The sequence below is a fragment of the Athene cunicularia genome (genome assembly GCF_003259725.1).
Source record: "Athene cunicularia isolate RWA chromosome 3 unlocalized genomic scaffold, athCun1 chr3_part1, whole genome shotgun sequence".
Classification (NCBI taxonomy): Eukaryota; Metazoa; Chordata; class Aves; order Strigiformes; family Strigidae; genus Athene; species Athene cunicularia.
In genome coordinates, this window is record NW_020799097.1 from 81,394,977 (window position 1) to 81,418,527 (window position 23,551).

At 38.0% G+C, this 23,551-nt stretch overlaps 1 protein-coding gene across 2 annotated transcripts in view; it reads right to left on the minus strand.

Moving 5' to 3' along the window:
* The window catches only part of PCNX2 (pecanex 2), a 156,102-nt gene that overhangs the window by 116,943 nt on the left and 15,608 nt on the right, over positions 1-23,551 (minus strand). For both annotated transcript variants that reach the window (XM_026846485.1, XM_026846486.1), the window contains exons 6-11: positions 23,311-23,456; positions 22,006-22,099; positions 8,782-8,917; positions 5,451-5,593; positions 3,971-4,124; positions 3,841-3,873 (exon numbers count right to left, since the gene is read on the minus strand). In XM_026846485.1, coding sequence (XP_026702286.1) covers positions 3,841-3,873; positions 3,971-4,124; positions 5,451-5,593; positions 8,782-8,917; positions 22,006-22,099; positions 23,311-23,456 — 706 coding nt within the window. The remainder of the gene's footprint in view (positions 1-3,840; positions 3,874-3,970; positions 4,125-5,450; positions 5,594-8,781; positions 8,918-22,005; positions 22,100-23,310; positions 23,457-23,551) is intronic.

Below are 23,551 nucleotides of genomic sequence, written 5' to 3' on the forward strand. Positions count from 1 at the left end.
GGGGGGGGGGGGGGGGGGCTGAAGCTCTCTTGTGCTTGAGGGCCAAGCTAGTCAGCCCTTCACCAAATTAGGCATGAGGCAGTGCAACTTACTAACAAGGTATTTTAGATATTAAAGGCTGATTTTGTTCTACTAGACAGACTCATCAAAATTTTACATGAAAAACTGATTTTATCTTGGTGAAACTACTTCATTCTGCATTCTCCTTCAGAAGAATTTAAATAATGAAGCAAGATTCCTTTTATATTTTACATCTCGTTTGTTGAACAATCATTTTTTTTCTCCACTGATAAAAATTTCAGTGAAAACTCTTCCTTCCCCTAAGTCTGCCAAAAAATGTCACTGACTTTTTCAGGTCCATGTTTCTCATGAATATGTTCAGAAACATATTCACATTCTACAAACACAGCACTGGTGCCTCTTACATTTTGATAAAAATATTAAAACTTTCAAAGCAGCTAGAATACTTTCACAAACACTTCCATTTAGTAAAATAGCACTTTTGACTGCAAAGCATTTTGATGGGCAAATTTCAGAAAGATCTAATGATTTTTTTGCTTTTGGGTGCACACATGCAAGAGGAAGATGACAGAAGGCTTTATATAAAAAGAAAATTGTGTGTGCTCAGTTCTACAGAAGAGCTTACAGGGACAAATTAAAAATACTTTTTGAGTGCCTTATGGGATTTATGAAACTGCCTATGGTAGCTACCCAAGTGAGTTTGCTATCTGCTTTGGCAGGTAGTGGGATCAAGACAATGAAGTTATGCGAGTGATTCTGTAAATTTTATTAAGAGCATGACTGCAATCTTTCAAAGCTCAAATGTCTTTGTAAACCTGAGCTAGATTCTGAGCTATACAAGTGTCTTATGACACCTTATACACAAGTTCTCATGATCCTTCTATATAGCCATTTACTACAGACACAGCCTTTACTGTCCAATCTGCTGCTACTTCCAACCAATATCAAGAAGCTCTGCAGTCAAAGACACTTATCTAAAACCTTGAAACACACATGACAAGGTTCTCTCTATTTAATACCCTGCAGTCACTGCCACCTGCCTTATATTCTACTGTTAATAAACTGATACAACTCACACTTGGGATGGACTTTATTTTCTTCTCACCACCACTCTAGTGATGAGGCTGTTCCCAAACTTTACCATCCCAGAACCACGTACCACTGTGTGAACAGCAATTAAAGGCCACCAGCTCCAAATGGACCAGAACTGGAAAGGCTAAAGGACAGGCTGACAGGAAAATAAGGCTCTCATCTTGTAGCAGGCAGCAGTACTAAACCTGCTGCTACAGTAAATGTCAGTAACCAGAATTAGCTGTAGAACCTAGGAAGTTCCAGCTTAAACACCAAAGCTAATCAAACCAGAACTATTATCAAAATTCAATGAGTATAAATGAATATAAAAATTCAAAACATTATCCAAGATTGGTTCTTCTCTACATACTGAAACTCATCACTTTCCACAGTGACAGTATACAAACAATACATAGTGTTCAGCTCAGAGAGCCTAGCTGTCACAGCAGAGTATGTGGGACAAGAAATAAGATTATCTCCAATAGAATAGTAACTGACTACCAGACTTTATAGGGTTAGTCAGCCAGCTCTTCCTCACCACCAGGAAGTGAATACACTGGTGCTGAGAAAGAGTTCAGAACAAAAGCTTATGCACCCCTGGGCACTGTGTTTTCTGAATTCACTGGATGATATTTTAAAGTAGAGTCTTTCAAAATGGTATAGGCTAGAGATGACACAGTCACATCAAACAGTAACAAAGTCTGCATGTGAAAGATAGAGAAGAAGTTTGGAACCTCCTTGGCAGGCACGGATAACATAAGGCATCACGGCTACTCATGGATCCAAGAATAGAAATTAATTCAGTGTGCGAATCTGTGGTTCACGATGGTTTGCTTCACACTGAAAAATCCCATCTGAATTTTTATTCATGGACATGGTACTGATCATTCTTTAATCTCTCTGCTGTTCGGCATCCTTACATTAACATCAAGAGATGTTATTCTCTCTAATTTTAATGTAGTCACATGAATTATGGAACAGTACATGGAGTATATTTTCTCTCATTCTTGTCTTATTTTTGTGGTGCTTACTAGCTCAAACAAGCCTTTATGAATATCTATTGATTTTAAAAGATATAATGTAGAAATAGCTAATCTTCTATTTTAACTTGATCTATAATCCCTCCCACCTTTAAAACCCTCTGTGGAAAAACTCTCTAAATTTTATTTCCATTGGAGTTTGCATGGTGCACCAAAAAGTTTGCAAGAAAACATCCCTGAAAGTTTTAGAAAAGCATATGGAAGATGGGAATACACCTATTGTTACTCTGGTACACTGCTGCATGACTTACAGACTACAATATGGTGAATGATACGTGTAAGAGTACTGTGGAAGTCTGAAATGCCAATGTGGATTCTGCACAAAAAAATGTTTTGTTTAATCTTCAACAGCTACTTTGCCTTTAATACTATTAAAAATATGGGCACAATAGGTTTATAATGAAGTTTTGATTAAACTATTTGCCACCTACTTTAAATAAATGTACACATTACTAATAAGTTCAAACTATGTGATTATAGTTCACATTGTTATGTCTAGACACGTGCTAGTTGAACTGACAAATATTATTTTAGTCCCAACAAAACCCAACCTTTCGCTGAAGTAGGAAAAGTTCTTTAATGTATTGAAAATATTACGCTACACTGTGAAAGCTACTGTTTATTAGCCTTCCCTACTTTCTATGCAGACAGGTATTTCCTATGAATGCATGATAACCAACAATACCATAAGTTCAGTCCATAATAACTGGCATGGAAAAGAAAGTAAGAATCTTCTGAAATCCATGACAGTGAAATGTGTAGCTGTAATGTATAGTTGTAAAATTTAATGTATAGTTGTAAGTAACCTCATTTTCAAGTTCAGCCTGTATTTCTAGCCTCTAAACTGACAAAAATAATTATTCCCTGCCAAAGAAAAGATCCAGCAGACCTGCAGTTTTCAACATGCTGGTTTTGAACCCTAAGGGAAGATAGAGGGCCCTCAAAAATGTTCAGAGTGCTAAATAAGAAACACGAGCAACTAAGCAGCAGCAGGTGTAAAATCAACTCAGGGAGCTCCTGACCACTGAAAGAGCTTCCAAAATCTTCAAATCAAAAATGCTGATACACTGTGACAGGTGGAGAGGTCAGGTTGCAGTTGTAGGATGATGCTTCTAAACCTAGGAGGACAGACCTGGGTAAGGAACTGGTTCTTTGTAAGGCAATTGTCACCGTCATAGTTCAGTTTCTCTGATATACTCGACAAACAGCAACCAGCAAAGATCCTTACAGTCTGCATTCACACACAGATTTGTCCATTTCTGCAGGACACAAGCACAGAATCTGTAACCACATTATAACAAAGGGAAAACACCTGTGCCGTTTGATGAGCTAATAACACTATTGAGAAATAATTTGCAATATCAGATTTAAAAAAAATATATAAATCAATCCCCAATCTCAAAAAAAAAAAAAAAAAAAGAAAAAAGGATTTAAAGACCCAACTGACCAGTGACTGAGCTCTGGAAATAATCCAAACTAGTCCAGATTCATTTGTTTTTACTGCATATTTTAGCTTAAAGAAAAAGCACTTTTGTAATATCAGTGATAAATTCAAACAGCTTAAAATTAAATGTAGTAAAGTCTCAAAATCATAGACATCGTGCTCATTTTCATAAATCACCTAGAACGGCAAACTACTTACACCTGTGTTTCACTGAACACAAGTGAAAACAAAGGAGAAAGACTTGTTCTACTGGCCAAGACTTACATGTATTGGTGAAGCAGGATCAGGCTGAACGCTCTAAAAAACAAAACAGAAAATAAAAGTTTCCTTACAGGATTTTGCCTTTGTAGAATTTACAAGAAATTCAGCAATTGCATATCAACTTGTGTTCTACCTTTAGGAGAGAATACTGGCAGCTGGCCATCACGAGACAGAACAACAGAACCCAGATATCTTTACAGAAGCCCTGATTCAGAGTCAGGAATCCAAGAAGTGAAACGAGAACTACTAGAAAGACAGCAAATACATTCTCCTTTATATCTTCTGTCCTATATGAACAAAAGTGTTAAGAAAATTACAGTTAGTTATATATTCATTAGAGCAAGGCAAGTCCATCTGCAGCTGGTATGAACTGTCAGTGCTGGATCTGAGGTTTTGCTCCCAAAACTACATTTCCATGTTCAACAGTATTTCACCCCCACGCCAAAGACCTTATTCACCAAAATGTACAGAAAAAAAGGCATATGCAATGAAGTCCAGCACTCTCCAGTCTCACTTCCCAAATAGAATTCCACAACGGAGCTGATTTGAATGTACGCAAGAGTATGTTTATTTAAAAGAAACAAAACACAAACCAAAACCACAACAAGAAAACAGCCACAAAGAACACCACCCAAACACTTTTAAATGAGGAAATAAGACATATTTTTTCATTAAATTAATGCCTAACAACAAAGAATTAGATGAAAGACCAAATTCGTCATCTGATGTTTTATTTGTTTTATCTGTTGTATTAGAACACAGAAGCTGAGATAAAAAATATTCAGGCTATAACAAAAGCATTTATCAGCAGATGCTTTCCATGCAATTGAAACAGACAGATAAGACACCACGGATATGTATCTGCTCTGGACCTAAGCTCCCTGACTATATAGCCTGATTTCTGCAACATGTAAAACTCATCTGAAATTTCTGCCGTGAAGCCCCCCATATCAACATGTATGGCACAGCACCCACCCAAAAGCAGAGACAGGAGAGCCAGCAGCCATTGGGTTTGTAGGCTAACATGTTTGAAGGTCCTAGTAGTCCGGTAGATTACCACATGAGGCATAATAGCAAAGGGTACTGCCTGCAGAGTCAATGCCAAATGAAACTGAGGGACTAGAAAAAGGAGAGATGCCAAAACAAGAAATTTTCTCTAAACAAATAACTGGAACAGAGGGAACAGCTGAAAGATCTCCTCCTGAATATCACACCATAATTTATTTTTTTAAAAAGATTGGAGTACTTGGTTTACAATATCTTAGGACTCTTTCACTTCTGTATTTTTGCACAAAACCCTGATATTTTCATCAGAAATCTCAGAACCATTGGATCCAACAGCTGATTGTCAAATTAAAGACTATTCTACAGGCCTGGTGCTCACATGAATCAAAACCTCTGCTTGAAGACAAAGGTTAACAAGAACCACCAAGATCAACTCTGAAGAAAAACATTTTCTTTAACTTAAAGCAAACATGCATCTGTCTGCTCAACCTGAATATAAGACACTAATACAATGTTCACTTCTTCCCTCTCTAGTGGTCAGCATTGGTCTAGGGACATGTGGAGCTACCCACTGTAACACCACATAGAGTTGCATTAAAAAAGCTTACCTGTCCAACAATGCCAACAAGGTAAGACGATCATACCAGACTTTAATCCATTTGCCAGGGAATATAATAAACCTGTAAAAGTGCCTGTTCAGTTTCCGTTGTGCTGAAGAACATGAAGAATCCTCAGGGTCCTGGCTTGGTTGCTTTAAAAACAAACAATCCAGACATACAAAAAAACTCTTTCATATTTGACATATGGCTGTCAGCAAAACAGGTGTTTAAAATGCCAAATTTACATGAAGTTTTAGGGTTTGGTTTGGGTTTTTTTTCCTAAAAGGGATAGTTGGAGTATATTTATTTTATTCATTTTAAATTAGAAACAAAAATATCACACCCGTTTACTTACTGCAGATGGACAGAAGCTACATCAGTTGTGGAGCTCAACAGTGATAATATGCTTTAAACTTAAATATTAGTTTAAAAAATAATTATTTTTTATACCCAATCCAGTGTTTGACTAAAGTTGGGGTTTTTTTTAAGATTTTTCCATGCATCAGGCTAATTATAGCCCAATGCTATTAAAAAAAAAACCAAACAACAAAACCCAACACCAAACCAAAAACCACATGATAAGGCAAATCCTCATTTTTAATCAGAAAAATCAAGTAGGCTTTAAGGCCTACAGACGTGACTTATCAACTGTCCTTCCAGAACACTGCTTTGTTTCTTTCCTGAGACGCTTCTAATACCACATCAGGTGCACATCCCCAAGAACAGCAAGAGAAGAAAAAAAAAAATGCGAAAAAAGCACAAACATCACTAGTCTCTAATCTTACCATCCAATTCATAAATTCATCCTTTTGGATATTGCTTTTGTCATATTCTAAGGCCTTTTCTTCTGGTCTGAACTACAGCGTTTCAGATCTCCTTCAATGCTACACCTGTACTCCTTCACCAACACTTGTGGAGAGGGAGGCTTATCTACAGACCATCAGCCAAGACTGCAAAGCTAGACAACAGAACAGAAAAACCTCACCAAAGTCGTGATTTCTTTCCAAGGTATACTAATAATTGAGGGGGGGAGGGGGGAAATCATTTTGCTTTCAAGAATTTGAGATTTGTAATCACAGTAAAGTCCAGTGGTTTTCAACCTCCTTCTAGTCTGCCCCATCTCCCTCATTGTTAGAGATCAACATAAGATAACAAATATACCTATTATGGAACTCTAGGCAATGTTTACATTAGAATTTTTTGTGTTAGATTAACTTCCCTAGTCAGAGAATGTGATTTCTGTGTGAAGTCATTAATCATCATCTTGAATGGTAACTGTTAGCAATACACTTTTAAACAACCTGTCCACCTGCACAAAGGAATTGTTCAATTTTCTCTCAGGTTATTGGAATAATTTCTAATTTTCACTTTCCAGGAAAGCAAATTTTATGCATAATTTACATGTGACAATGTCTTGCTGCATGTCAGCTGGGAACCAACTCATTGATATCCTCAGTTTGTTGAAAAATGTGAAGTAAAGCAGGCTAGCTTAAAGCTTCAGAGAAAGAAATTGAAGTTTATGCATTTTACCTCATGCCTCCGATTGACTAAGGTGTACAGCCCTGCAATGATAGGTAACTCAGCCTCTATGAGCACAAGACAGAAACTCACTCGTGTTTCTGAGTGTACAGACATGCAAGATGATGCTGGGCTATTTGGTATTCTTTCACTTATTAACAATTCCAAGTAATTTAAAAGCTGTGGGACTGATTGCAATCCCTTCCCCATACTGAGTTTAAAATCTAAAAGTAGTTTAGGTACTCCAAATTTTAATATTTCTACTACTACCACTTTAAAAAGTCGCTTAATTATGAAGATGGGGCATTTTTAAAGAAAAAATATATTTTGAAATATTACATTTGCTAATAGTGGCACAGTTTTGTTTCTCTTGGGTCCTATTTCCCAACAGAAAGTAATGTGAAACAATCAACCGCAATCATTAACTTCAACTCATCTAATCTAAATTGCTCACTATAACTAAACAAAAAAGAAATCAAAATGGTGGCAGAGTCCATTAAAAACACCTGAGGATCTGATTGTTCAGTTCTTGGAACAGCTTAAGACATATTTAACTGAGTGCGTAAGTGAACATTTTGGCTCCTGAGGAACTGTAACATTTGGATGAAGGCCATTACATGAGGCTCACAGTATTTGGGCTGGAGTCAGATTTTGAAGCTGTGTTTAGGAAACTCTATGACTAGCCCTAAGCAAGTCACTAAGTCTAATTGTGCCTCTTATCAAAAAAAGGGCTTACAAAAATTCACCTCATAAAATTATATGGTGTCAGAGACTGTCTGAAACCCTAGCTTCCTTGAAATCAATGACAAAACTTTTCCTGACTTACATAGGCTCAGAATTTCATGTTTAAGAAAAAATCAGAAACCACAAAGTTCTGAAACTACTGCCTGGCCTTGTTACAAACTTGCTGTGCGATCTTGAGCAATGCATCATACTTCTTATTGGTGCAGTTTTCCCGTGGGATGGGGCGGGGGGGAAGGCATAATAATTGTTCTCTAATTTACAGGCAGTTTACAGGATTATAAATATATGGATAACATCTGAGTCTTTAGATGAAAGTGTCTGTCCAAATCTGAAATACACAATTCAGGATAATTTCCTGATTTTGAATTTAGTTTCTTCATACAAATTGCTTCTGGCTTTAAGTTCCTGTGCAAAATCTAAGATGAAAGATAATTAACTGGCATTATAAGGTTATTCATAAATATCAAACTAGAATTTGCTATGGGAGAAAAGAAAAGGTTAAAGCTATTATAAAAAGGAATTGTAAAAAACAGATTACAGCCTTAAGCCACTGGTCACAGACCCCAAACACTGTAAAGTTCAAGTATGTCCACATATTACCATACAAACTGAACTCCGAAGGCCTTTTTTTTTTTACCAGCTGCATTGAGGAGGTGGTTTTGACATTCCACAACAAGACATCCAGAAGTCTGGTTGCCCAATTCAGAAACGGGAAACTAGACATGAGGTTTTAGGATAGTAACTAATCTGGAATAAACACTTCATACTATTAAAATCTGGTGGTGTGTCCAAAATCCTAACAGCTGTGTCCTCTTTCTTTCAAATGACATAAGACTGAAAACAAAAGATCAACTTTTTAGGTGATGGAGTCTTTAACTACTCCCCTAGGACAGTACTCTGTGTCAGCAGAAAGCAGCTGAATTGCATCCATCAACATTAAATATATCTTCTCCCACATGAGCAATACACCAGGCAAAGTAGTACAGAAAATCAACAAAATTGTCTCAGCAACAAGCCTGCAGCATTTGTTTATAAAGCAGTTTATCAAAATGCTAGAAACTGAGATATTACAATGTACCCGTGGGCTTTCTGAAAGGGTCCTTCGTGCCACCATCAGTAGGAGCTGCTGCTGAAGTGCACTCGCTGCTTGATCTCCAGAAGATGGTTCTTGGCTCTCTGAAGTGGTAGTACTAGAGGAGCTGAACTGTATTTCACTGTGCACAGACAGGAGAAAGAAAAATACTGTTTTAAGAAGCAGTATTTTCCTAGTATTTCTGAAACATTTCAGGAAGAAGCCTGTAACTACATTACTGGTTGGCTCACAGGACATGAAGCCTTCTACCTCCAAACCTGAAATCGAGCCTGGGCCCACAAAGCAGTTAATGCCCATATTTAGATACACATGATCTACTGCATCCACTGCAGAGAAACAGATACTTCTTTACCATAATTTTTCTCATCCCAAGATGAACGCTTACAATAAATCACACTTCAGAATTGCCTTTTTCTGTCCACTGACAATAATTCAGGTCAAGAGCTGCATATTTACAGAGCAAAACTGAAGGGTAGCTACTGCAGAGATCCTGGATTAGCTTTCAAGCAAGCTCATTTAGGTACTAAACTAGTCTGGCCTCATCTGCACTGAATTCGGTGAGTACTAATTTACCCTACTGAGAATTCAAGCTACAAGAACTTCCTTCTGCCCTAGCAGTATGACAAAAATACATGGGCTAATTCACATAAGGCTAGCTCAGGTATCCCACGTACTGAGCGTAAATTCATCCTGGGAGGGCCCTGAGCAAGATGCTATTTCTCCCTCCTCCACCCTGTGTTTACTGCTTTACGTTGTAGATACAGCACTTCAGTGGTTTACTTGAGGAAGTCTTCTGCACTTATGGCAGCAATATCTGTTGGGTTGCAAAAACGGTTTGCTACCATGACATGACTGACTGGGTCTCAGCAAGAACTATATTGAAATGAATAATTGTTACCTGGAGAAAAGATCTATTTTGAATACTTCTTGCTTATTTTCTTCCATATGGGGTTTATATATCAGGCACCCTGCTCTGAGCATACTACCCCTCTGCCTCTGGATGCCTGCCTTGGGCTCTTATTACTTTCATAACTGCATGAGGTGAAAACACTTCAGTGCTCATGCAAGGTATTCATACCTGTCGTTCCTATTTTCCATAAAGGAAAGACAAGCAGGAAGAAACTAGAGCAATCTGCCTACATTCAGCCAGGAAGCCTGTGGCAGGGCAAAGAATAAAACTCTCATCTTGCATACCCTATGCTTGCCCCCAAGCCACCTTAGTAATTTTAGTTAACCTTCCTTGTCTTTGGGCGCCAATTCTCCAAGCCTGTCACGTAAACCCTTGTTAATCTCAACAAAAGGGGCTTTAAAATTGTGGCTATCCTGCACATAACTGGCTGTTAACTTACACTGAAGTGGCTAGCACTGTGCTGGGATAAGATTCAGTGTTGGGATTACTTAGAAGCAGAGCTGAAGAGTCACACCAATAGCTTGAAACACACACACTCTCTCCTTCTCCCCTCCAGGACTTGCTAGCTCTGCCTGGACCAACAGGAACACCAGCAGCCTTGGGATGTCACCAGAGGAGCCATCAGCCCTCTGGTCTCTCAGCCAGACAGTTTAGTTTTTTCAAAGCCTTGACTGCTATCAGGCTGGCATCCCAGACCTGATATTCACCATCTGCCACTCCAGCAGAGCCATCAGCTGAGTAGAAAAGAGGGTGCCTCATGTTGTTCCTGACCTTAATGGCTTCCCCTGCACTCCCCACTCCTCCTGCTACAGTCAGAAGCATGATCTGCTCCACAGAGTCAGGACAGCTATCATGTTCCCTTTGTGGGACAGTAGGAAATGAGGACTTGGTCCAACCAAGTCCCAGCCACAAGGCAACCATCTGGAAGAAGGTATCTCCTTTGCAGGAGCACATCTCCTTTGTTCAGCACCCTGTCAGTGGTCATTAACAAAAGAGAACAGAAGGGATGGGAACTGATCCAAGAGCCTGGATCTCAATCAACAAATTTAGACAAGTAGAAAGGGGAGGAAGGCTAGAGGCATACCTCCCAGGTGGAAGATTCTCACAGATAAGGACTACAGAGGACAGCCACGCCTTTTGCAGATTCTGAAGGGTGACCTTGCCCAGCTTGAAAGCAAGCAATGGATTTTGTGTTTGGTTGGGCTTTTTGTTTCTTTGGGATGATCTGTCCTGTTCCTTTCATTATGGGTGCAACCCTGGGACTCCCTGTTCACAGCAGGAAAAAGACAAGCATGGCCCAGGGTATGCAGGAACACTACCCTAGGAATTCCTGCCCAAAATCATGACACAGTAAAACAGCAGGTGTATAGAACAGTGGCTGCTCATGCCTTCCTTCCTAAATGAAGAGTCAGTCTCCAATATCTTTCTTCATCTTTACCTGTTTTTCTACAAAAGCCAAGTGTACTCAAGAGTATTTCTGGATTGGACCATGTCTTTTATCCCACATTTACCAAGAATGGAAATGACAGAAGGATAGATAGGCCAAAATATTCCCCTGGTACTCAGCTCTATCAGCTCTTAGAAATCAAAATTCTTTTACTCATAAGACTTCTTCCACAAATTAACTTAAGAGATCAAATCATCTCCCATCAGACTTGAAGAAAACCAAAAAGCCAAGAGTGCTCAGAGTCTATTTTCTGTTTACAGAAAAATATTCATGGTTCCCCCTATCAGCAACTGGCAGAAGAGTCTGCAAGCAGCTGGGACACTGACTGTGAGAAAAATTCAAAAACTTCGAAGGCCTGAAAAGGATATTAGGGCAGAGAAGTCGGGAAGGCAGAGTTAACAAAACAATAGTTCCAAAATCAGAAGCCATCATCCGGCCTTCATCTGCCTCCTACTCCTTTTATTCATCAGTCACATCTCTCTGTGTCTTCTTACTCTTTCCTCATCTTCTGTCCCCCTCAGATCTTGTTTGCTGGTTTTTTCTTCCTTATCCCTATTTTCCACACATTCTGATGCTTACTTGCTACCCCCAATGCTGAATTGCTTGTACAACCGCTTAGAAGCTGTATGTCTCATCAGATGACATTGTTATCACACAGAGCAAATACCAGTGCAATGGTGGTGTTTGTATTTCTGTAAGCCTATAAACTAGATTCCATAAATTTATTACCATATATAAATAAGAGTAAACACTCTCTAATCATAAAATCATTATAACAGACCTGATCACAGTGCAACATGGAATCTTGCTAAATAGAAAATCTGGCCATTTGCGGAATCAAATTAATGTTATCAATATCTACTACAGTAAACTGCACTGCTAATGTAAGCAAAGGTATAATTGAACTAAATTCTGAATAATAAATTATTAACTAAAAATATCTTTGATAAACATACAACCTATGCTCATCAAATGCAAAAGATACATAGCACCCTCTACCGGTAACTGGTTATAAAGTCAGTAATTTTTTTCTGGCTCATAATTCAGTTTTGTAAGAACACTGAGTAAACATAAGCTAGTTGAGCAATCATACAACACTGTGAATGTTTTAGTATAATCACACAGCACTGGAAAAATTGTCTTTTTCCCCTCACTGATTAGTCTGTGACAGTTGCCTTACACCACTGACCATCTGGCCCAAGCCACAGCCTGTCATCCCCTTTGTTAAGCATCAGCTAGCCTTGAGTCTGAATATGTCTCAAGGTAAACTTATTATACAGGCATGCCACAAAGAATTCCCCATTAATGAAGTTGTTTTGCAGGTCTTGGTTAAATTTCATTTTAACCTGCATATATGAGAAACCAACATTACAACAGTCACAATAACAAAGCATCTTCTTGGTCCTCATGTGCTTAAAAGCCAGAAAGATCCCACTAGACTGCTTCAGGCAGCTGTTTGGGTCTCTACAAAGCTTAACAGTGTGTAACAAATATCCACAGCAATAATAATATAGCTAAAAGCTATTTGCAATACTCACTAAAACACCACTCAAGTCAAAGCAGCTATGGCTGTGACGTTTGAAGAAGAGCCAGAGTGAAGCTCCAAGTTGGGGATCTCCCCTTCTGTACATTTAGCGAGCAATCACTTCTGAGGTATTGGTCTGAGGTGCGTTCAAAGTACTTGCTGAAATGAGCTCTGAGCAATCTAGTTGGTACAGGAGTCAGGTAGTGCTAATGACATAGCAGGAATTCCAAATGCCCTTAACTTTTGTGTCCTTTCAAAACAGTCAGTTTGTGGTACAAACACAGGTATCTGAACTGACACTGAAAGTACTGGACCAGCAGCAGCTCAGAGCTTGCCAATGGTGCCTGTGTCTCTGTCTCTCAGTGCTGTTGCTTATGTCTTACCACCACCACACCTCCCCCTCACCTAAGATGGCCTCCTTGCCATTTCATGTCCCAATAACTTTTACACTTCATCACACAAGCCTCTTGCTACATCTCTACTCATGGCTCATCAGGTCTCCACTACAAATCTGCCAGCATTAATCTGACCACAGTATTGCACAATTTAGGATGGAGATTAAATCCACTAGTTGTGGATACTGCCTTTCTAAGCAGCAGATGATTTACAGTCCCAATTGTACTACTAAAAAATAACAAGACTTAAAAAACTAAAATAACTTAAAATAGATAAGGAAACTGAAATATGCAAAAGTGAGAGCAGCATTAAATTTAGATAATGATGTGACAAACCCAGTCATATCAAACATGGAAAAAGAGAAGGCAGTCTTCACTTCTTTTGATAAGAAAATAATAGTTTCAGAAAGAATAAAATTAATTCAGAATGCGTTACACCCTTACTTCTCTGTATTCAGATTTTTTTTTGTTTTGATAACAAGCATATAAATTGATAATTTGTAAGCCTGTTACATTTCAGAGCAAAGATAAATGTACTAATAACTTTTAAAACAAACAGCATGTACTAGCTAATAAACCAGAGGATGCGTTTTGAGAAGATGCAGCTTTACTAGAATGAATGTATTAAAGGCACCCACGGTTCCATTATCTCCAGAGACTTTTAAAACATCCCTTTTAGCTCTCCTTATGAAAGGGTGGGGAAAGAGAAGACAGTCCCAAAAGCTGGAGGACTATCGAAACTCCTAGTACTGAGCAGGATTTTGCTGCCATCATGTGGCAGCAGGTTCCCCTCTCATCTCCCGAGTTTGCCTCCCTGCCCTGTGTCCAGAGAGTGAAAGGTGGGCTAAAACCCCCTACAAATATAGGAAAGGATTTTAACTGACCAAGCTAACACAAGGGTTTCCTCCTGTCCCTAGCAAGCAAACAGGAGAATATTACTGAGTTTGTAAAAAGTACTTTTCAGAAAAATCAACGGCTTCATTATAATTCAAACATTACTGGTTTTACCGTGTACACGCACCACACTCATTTCTATGTTCAAGCAGCACTATGCTTAGGTGACCAGTTCATCTGAAATCACTGAATCCCAAAAGGAACTATATAGCATTTGTCACAACCATTTCAAAATGTGCTCAGCTGCAGAACTGCACAACCTGCCAAGCAGCTTTAAGAAACCTTTAAGAGTCAGCAGGCTATCACTAGAGCAGTGGGTGATCTCTGTTATTTGGGTCACCTTGCTGAGAAATATAAAGATATTTTAGTGATACAGTATTTTGTCATTCTAAAATGGCATTTTGAAACACTAAAAATGAAAAAAAAAATCTATTTATATGTCTACTTTATCTTGAGGAATAAACCTCAAAGGTTCAGGGAACATACTGAAGTATTAATGGACTTACACAAGAGACATACAGTACCACTAAGGCATTCAGATAAGATACTTTCATATAGCATAATGCACTCAAGCAGCTTATCCAGGGACTTGAATGTAAATCAAAGAAGTTAACTCACTGAATACTTTTGCCCAGGGCCAGAAGCACTAGTACTCCACAGCTGTACTGGCAGGTAACTTAAATTTACTTTCAGAGAACTTGTTAGTCACTGTTTTGCTGCAACTACTTCTTTTTAACTTATTTGCCATGCTGTTGCTGAAAAAATAATATTCTCAAAGCAATCAAAAATTTAAGCAACTTTTTTTTTTATATACAGTTCTTTATCTGTACTGCAAAGCATTTTAGACTCAAACTGTAATAGAGCTTCTTAGAAGCCTGGTTTTAGTGTCAGACCCTCAGCTAAAACCATGAGTTTAGAGGGCCAATTGCTCAGACATAATATGCAAAGAGCCATATGAGTGCATGAATTGCATTGGTATGGATGAACCACATCCAATAATAAAATATACATAAATACAATTATATACATAAAATTATGTTAATAATTATCTACAGAAATTTTAAAAAGATACCTGACCAAGAAAGCAGGAGAAGGCTCAAGCTAGAATAATTACTTTTTTTTAAGTATACAGCAAGTTAGGTGTACTATATATACAACTGATTTCAAGTGAAAGCCCAAGTGTCACTTAGGCAGGGAGGAGAATCTACAGTTAAGATAGAAAGATGGATTTTTTTGTGAAGGCTGGGCAATCATTCTTTCTGCTTCAGTTTTCAAATATTTCAGCTGCATGCCATACATTCATTTCTGTGGCCTATCTTATGTTTTTATTTTAAAGTCCAGCTTCTATTACAGATATGAAGCACAATACCCGCCTGATGCAATTCATGGCTACTGCTGATGGTTGCCAGACACATGAAGGATAAACTGCAGCAAGAGGTCCAGCACTTAAACCTATATATGCATTTGAATGAATCAAATGCTTTTGCAACACGATGTTAAGTTGCTGTCAGTAAAAACTTGTATTGTTCTGAAGAGACACCGACTTTACCTCTTTAAAATCAATACATGTGTATAATGATACCATCCTGCACAGAACTGGAAGTTTCAACACAGTTTTCTTCTCAGGTGTTTTAACACAGGAGAGAAGGAAATGGGCTCAAGAACACAAGCAGAATTCTTATAAATTGCATTCACTAAAATCCTAAAACCCAGAGTATTTCTTGAAAGAAATATAACTGGCCAAATGCTTCCACAGCTTGTGTGGGCACAACTCCAGTTGGCTTTAGAAGATCTAATCCTTGATTTGAGACACAGAATTGGCTTAGCCTCAAAAAGCAGCCCTTTCTTGAGTAGAAAAAAAACTCCACAAAAAAACCATTTTTCCTTGGAGCTATACACATCTCAATTTTTCAGCTAACACAAAGAGCATTCCCAGGTTGGTATGGACATATCCACATCAGGATTTTGTGTATGGACCACCTTCTATAGTTTTTTAAACATAGTTAATCATAGCAAATATGTGTCTGTACACACACCAAAGAAAGCTCTGTGTTTTAAACAGAAAAAATGGCAATGATACAGAGAAAAGTGCTCAGACACCCATGAATACTACTATCTAGCATGACCCTACACTGTCATGCTCTTCAGGGATGTTTAATGATCTCATCTCATATCTGAATACCCATGAACATGTCAGAGATGAACTGCAATTTACCTGAGCAAAACATCATGGGAAAAATATGAAACTTTTTTTTTTTAAATAAATCCATCCCTTTCTTGAAATTAAATTGCTTCACATTAGCTAGCAAAATGCTATGCTGAAATAAAAATCATTGTGATAGATCATCAGTAAAGCTTACAGAGGAAGACATCTGAGTTTCACAGTGCTATCATGCCTGTGAACTGCTTCAGGCAGTACAACTGAAGTTTTGGATAGTTTATTCCTGATTTGAAATACTTGCAAAATTATTTGAAGAAAAGAAGCAGAAAGAATAATTTGAACGCAGTATCATTAAAGCATTTTGCAGATTATCATGTGAATATAGACAGTTATTTAACAACTTTATAACTAACAGTATTATATTTTGATATTGGATGTTGTGTTCAATGTTTCTCCAAACACTATTCCTTTCTTTACTAAGAACACAATTCTAGACACAGTAAAAATTTAGTATACATTTCTAGTAGGAGCAGAACTACATAGAAACTATTCAAATAGTAAAGTGTGTTACATTAGTGCCTTCAAGTTTATCGTAAACTAACGTTTTTGGAATATAAGGAAATGGAGTAGAAACAGGCTTTACATTCAAGCAGTATATTATTTTAGTACAGTTTACATTAGTTGAACAAAGTTTTTCATAGATGTGAAACCCAGAAGGACAAAATGCCTACAGATAAGCCTCTTGTATTCAAATAATTTAGAAGAACAAAGCAGTATTTTCATACACACATTGAGAACAGCTACATTACCAAGAGGTATCAAATACTGACACATTTTTCTTCAATATGTATGTACACAAATGCTAAAGGCTCTCAACCTTCTAAACAAGAACATCAGTATGCAAAGAAAGCACATTTAGAAAAGTCATTGAAACATTAAAAAATATATTAGCCTTTTACAGCAAGTATGCACGGAATATATGATTGCTGTACATTTATGTATTGGCATTGATATATAGAGAGGACATATTAGCCTCTCTGCTGGGGACAGATCATGCAACTCACACAAAAATCATTAATTCTACTATTATAATTATTGTAATTTTAGGGGTTAATGCTTTCACTGATATCTATGAGCCACTTTATAGGTAATACCTAGATAATATGATAGCTCACATTTACCTTTTTGACTGCTTATCAAAACTGACTCAGTTAATTACAAGAGACATTCAAGGTAATTAAAGAAATCCCTAGGAAACATCTGCTTTCTGTCAGAGAAGCAGACAGAAAAGGTGAGTCAGAGTGACACCTCCTTATTTGTAAGACATGTATTAACTCCATCTTGTTTCTCCTGACCCAGAAGACAACTGTACATCTTAACAATGCTTCAATGTATACATTATTTCACCTTGTTTTTTTAAGGATGTGTTCTTGTTAGTGATTGTGGCTTTTACTTTGAATCGTGGCAATCTAACAGGAAGAATTTAAACTGAATTGTAACTGTTCTACACTGGTAAAATGTAAACCTAGTTGCCATTTGGTAAGAAGTCAAACTAACCGTGCAAAAAAGCAGTTCATGCTTATCCCAGGCACCCATTTCACACAAATGTGAACTTTCCCATCCTTATCTGCCTTCCCATAAGCCAAGTACATACTTAAAACACACAGCACAGAAACATTAAGGATTCACTGTAAAAGAGACAAAGGCTGGTAAAGAACTTAATACAATGAAGCAAAAGAATGGTCTTCAGGATGAGAAAGCTGTTCCCAATTTCTCACACTGAAACAGATTCAAAATGTCTTTCTGTTACTAGTTTCTAATGTAATCCATAAGATGACAATACAGTTTACACTTTGTCTTGTCAAAGCTTGTCACAAAGCAATTTATGGCTAGAGGTGAAGTTGGCAAGGTAATGGGAGCATCAAATTTAGAGGCAATTAGCTCAGCAGGGAACCCATTCCACAGGGACTGCTGGCAAGAGGTGTTGCTGGCAAGATAACAGACAAAAGCCTGGTCAGGGTAATTACATGGACAATAATTGGGGAACTGACTAGCTACCTGCCAATGTTTAAATAACTTAAACTCAGTAGCAAGAATCACCTGTCAAAGTGAGGGTTAAGATGAAAACAGGAATTATCCTTTTTTGGTGATCATTACAACATAAAAACCTCCTTTAAATTTAACTTGGCTAACTTCAGTTTTTAAATATTTTAAAAGCTGGACCAGTGAGAGACAATTTGGCGAGAGACAAATATGGAGACAATCTGAAACAATTCTAATTCCCAGTAACCTCTGGAAGAATTTAGAAATTATTCATAAGCGTCTGTTTATGCTACATTAAGAAGCTGTGAAAATTTCCAGGACAAAGATTGCAGGTACAGGTAATATCTTTCATTAGGACAACTACTATAGTTGAAAATGCAAACGATAAAACTAAAAACTAAGACCAAAAAAAAAAAATCTGGTGGAATATATATTAATATTGATAAAATGAAGAACACTGCAAAGATCATCTCACAACACTGCAGATGTTGTGCAAACATACAAAAAGAGGTGACACACCCACTGATATTTGACAAGACAAAACATAATTCCCTCAAACAGCATTGCTTCCAATGTCAAGGAGCCTCTGAAGGAAAAAAGCACAGACGCCTTCAACCTTAGACATCTGCTTTCTTCAGCACATTGTAATCCATTGTTGTCCACCTTTACCAGCCCTTTGCAAGCAAAGGAAGAACAGGAAACATGCAAAAGCAAAGAACAAAAAAAACCCGTAACACAGCATCACTTCTGTGACACAGTAGCATTGTTAAGGTTTTGCATTATTTGTGAGAAATAGATTTCAGAAGCCAGGCCAAGAAGATAAAATGTTTACAGGCCATAGAAATACTACTTTAATTTCATTTTTTAATAATCTGTTGTGAAATGCCAGACCAGTTAAGACTTTACTACTGGAGGAGACAATAGCAGAACTCAATAGACAGAAATAGCAAGTTATAATTTGAATTTAAGATCATTAAATGTTAGTCTGCCTGCCTCAAGGCCTTCTTTAATAGCTTCTTTTGAGTAATATTTAAATATCTTCTCCAGTTTTGCATAACTTTGTTACAAGGTATTTACCTATGGCAAATTCATAAGGCAATTAACATTATTCTTGACAAACCAGCCAGAGTTCATACCCTTCCCAGTTAAAATTCCTTCTCCCTTCACCAGGGGCAGTGCTACCCAGAAGTTCCACAGCTCCTAGCATGCCAGCGCCTCTGCTCTCCTGTTTCTCTAAGAGCACCCCCCCAAGCAAGAGGGCTTTTGCCACCACCTGGACCACTCTCCTCCTCAGAGCACCACATCAGGACACAGTGCATTCATGTCCACAGTTACTCCACTGGCTCAACTCAGTTTGACCTTTTCCCTCTAGGAACAGCTTAATCTTCACACTATAAAGCAAGCATGACCAGTGAGAAGTGCTTTAAGAGCTTATATGCATCTACTACAGACCTATTAATCATTCTCCATGAGCTTATTCTAGATTCTGAAAACGAGGCACCCAAGATCAAAACCCTATCCCTCCTATTGAAGGAGGATGCCACCTCTTGTGGTGAGGTATTAATTTTTTCATGCTTAGTTTAACCTCATAAAATCTGATTTGGATTACCCATTAATGTGTTCAGACACGAAGCGTACAGCTGTTGTTTCTACACTGTCTCAAGTACTCGTGAAGAAGTACTGTCATTGTCTTAGTTAACTTTCTGACAGGACTGAAGATAAGCCAAGGACATCTCAGAGGTGCTTTCCATGTCTCTCTTCTAATATTCTTTCATAACAGCAGCATCTCCTATTGGTATGGACTACTTGCACAATGAACATCACCACCAGAGGAGAGCCCACCCTCAAGGGGAATAATTTCTGTCAAGAGCTCTCCACAGACAAACTGAAGCAATCACTGATTATGCCTTGTGCTTTATTTTATTCTATTTGCCTTTTTCTTCAGTAATAAAAAGATCATTAGTTAATAAATGTGATTATTTAGCTTATCTTTAATCATGGATAAGGAACGAACCTGACATGAGTAATGTGCAAACCTGCAGGTGGGGATAGGGGAAAGGGGGAAGGAAAGATGCCTCAATTCCTGAACGGTCTTTAAAGCAGATTTGCCCCTCTACTTTCTATATGCTGTAAGTGTTCGATATGGTCTAAATACAAAATTACTTGATGGTGAACAGCTGAATTAAAAAAAAACCCTTTCCTTCCTGTGCTACCCTTCAGTCTGTGCACAGATCATAGGAACTGTCCACTGAACAAACAGCTTTTCACTAATCTCTCTGGCCTAAACATATTACAAACACCAACTTGAGCATTCTTCATGCTTCCTTGTCCTCTTCCCTTGTTTTTCATGTGAACTTCTGCTTTTCACTTTCCTTCATGCTGCTCTGTTCTTGGAAAAGCTCCCGTGTTCTGTCTTCCCATTGACTTCCATACAGTCACGGTCCTGGGAACCCACTCATCTTTGCTGATTTGTTCTGTTCCCCAGTCTGAACTGCCTCTGTACTCTTAGATTTCTGGCAAAGGTGCTGATCTTTGGAAATTAAATGCATGTAAATGGCTGCAAAGAGTATGTGAAATTGCTTTTGTTAACAATGTTTAGCAGACCCCATATATATAATTCATATCCCTAGAGGTCTGCAAACCTCAAACTAAAAAATGGCATTTAACATAGTACAGGAAGACAAATGTCACATAAGCATCTAGCAAAGACAGATTCAGAAGGACTTCTTATATGAGAAGGAAGGTTGTTCTGATAAAAACCAGATTAGCTGATAAACATCAGGGGACAGTAAACTATTTCTGAATTTAGGACAGATTCAAGTTCATAGTTAGATGATGGAGGATGAGGGGAATATTTTGTGCAAGGTGAAACGAAGAGAGTTGCAAGTTAAATATCCCCAAAGTAAAATGTTTGATTTTAGGTCAAAACTGAACTCTACCTGGTTGGGTTTTTCTATTTTGCTAAACACAGACAGAACATTTATACTGTAGATGAACTCAAATTATTATGTTTTTTATTCTTCACCCATTGACTATTAAAAGCATTATTCTTATGTCTCTTATAATAGTATTCTATCTAAATGCTAACACTGTTCTAAACACGGTTCCAAGCTTTTCAAAAGTCTCCACTGAAAGCCAAATACTTGAAGAACACTATTTACTATTAACAATGACCCTTCTCACCCCCTCACTCAACTTTTCCAAATGCTATATAACACGTATGAATAGTTAAAATTCTTTTTACAGATATGCAAACAACAGATCATGTTTCCACTCTAAAAGGACCTTTGAGAAAAAAAAAAAAAAACCAAACGTTCACATATCTTTTCAGAGTGGCAAACTATCGTTAGAGATTTGATGCAAGGTGAAAAGCTCTGCTTCCTGTGGATTCTAGCAGCAATGTCACTGGCTGACACTGATACAACACTAAAAATCTACAAAGGACCCAACCAGTATGGAAAGTGAGCAAGACAAGGTTGAGAGAACAGCTGGTAACCGTCCCACTTACTTTGTTTTACTTACAGTCTTATTTATAATCTCTACGCATGACTTTGGCTATTCCCAGAAAGTAAAGAAAGCACACTGTATAGTTCTGGTTTTCTTTCTCACTTTTCCTTACCAATATTCTTACAAAGCAGTCACTGTTCTAGCATAAAACAAAACAATGCATGCTTTCACATCTTTAGAAGAGGTTAACACATTTCCTGTCCAGTACGCCTCTCTACATGCATCTTTCTCCAGTACCCTTCACATTCATCTTTCACAGCTATAATCAGTTCCATAGCTTCTAGCAATTAAAACTTTTGATTTTTGTAGAAGCAAGGGCTTACTTACTGAGCATTTGACACACAATCACAATTTGATAGCTGATGTCGAAAATGTCCTTCCTTCTGACAGCCAGCCTTTAGATAACAGGATCTAATTTCCCCTTCAGAAAATACAGAGGAGAAAAGTCAGTACAGTGATATGATAATTTGTTTTACACACAATTTATAAAAAATACATTCTAGGTCAGGCACATTCATAAATACAGTTTTCAGTCTATGCACTATGCTTATGTTAGACTTCAGAACACAGATTAACATTTGAACAACTCAAAACCAGAGACCAGCCAAAACACAGAAGTTACAGTGAAAATGTAAAAGGTATGTAAAGTAAATGCAAAGCACATTTATCAATGTAAATTCACTGTAAAACATGTAATAATCAGGTTTTTCTCTTTTAGTTCACAAAGGTGAGGTCAGGAGGTACAAAGCAGGGAAAAATTCTGCTAAAACTGTAGCCACTGCTACTCCCTCCTTGCATACGCAGCAAAAAAGCGAAAGGTCACTGCTCACTGACCCAGAGGTCATGCTATATGCCTGACTGGCAGCTGCTGCTCTTAGTTCCATAGCACACCAGGAGCTGCAGACTGCAAACAGGGCCAGGAGGAACTGGCAGAAAACCAAAGTATCTCTGGGGTCACAAAACCAACCACCATGAGTACTTACTCCACACTGGTTTTGAAGGTAGCTTTAAGGGAAACACAGCTTTTGGGATGTCTGCCTTTCAGAGGTATGGGCCAGTAGCTCACAGAGCACTACACAGAGTTCAACCAAACCATTGTCAAGTATAATACAGCTTTAGCCTCTAGGAACACCTGCAGAGCAGGGTCATACCAAGCACAGGCACTAGGTCACTTATTCATTCTCTTGAAGGGGGTAGCAGACCACAACCCTGAATAAGAGCAACCACCACATTATCAGAGAGTTCAGTCTGAGCCAGCTGAAGAACAAAACAGTAAGAAGGAGGAATGTTCTGCCCAGTTGGGCCAGTGCAAAACTCCTCACCAGGCAGAAAGCACCAGGGGTGGTTCTGCAAAGACAGAAGTAGTCTTCTGGTCTAGACAGCATTCTCAAAGAATGATGTTTGGAAGATAAACTTCATGCAGCGTGTAAGCCTCGGGTCTGTGATGGTCACTAGTGGATTTTGAAAACTCTAGTTATGGCTGACCTGACTTTAAATTACTAAGCCCTTTTCTTCCATACACACAGAAAAACATGCAATCGGTAACAGACAAGAGAAATATCCTTCCAGGGCATTTAAAGTTTCTAAAGAAATTTCCTCACACATTGCAATTATTCCAACTGGGAAACTCACCATTTTCATCTATGAACACATGCATTGCATCCACGGATAGTTCATCTTGCACTGACGCCTCAGGTCCACTTATTACTTGCAAGACAGAACTGTCTTGCTGAGAAGTTACCCGGTAGATTATCTGCCTTTGCCTGTTGCCCTGGTAACTTGACACAAAAATGTTTCAAAACTACTATGAGGAACTTTTTTCTTGTTCTCAATAAAACAAAAAGAAAGAGAGGTTAATTAAAAGTTTATGTCA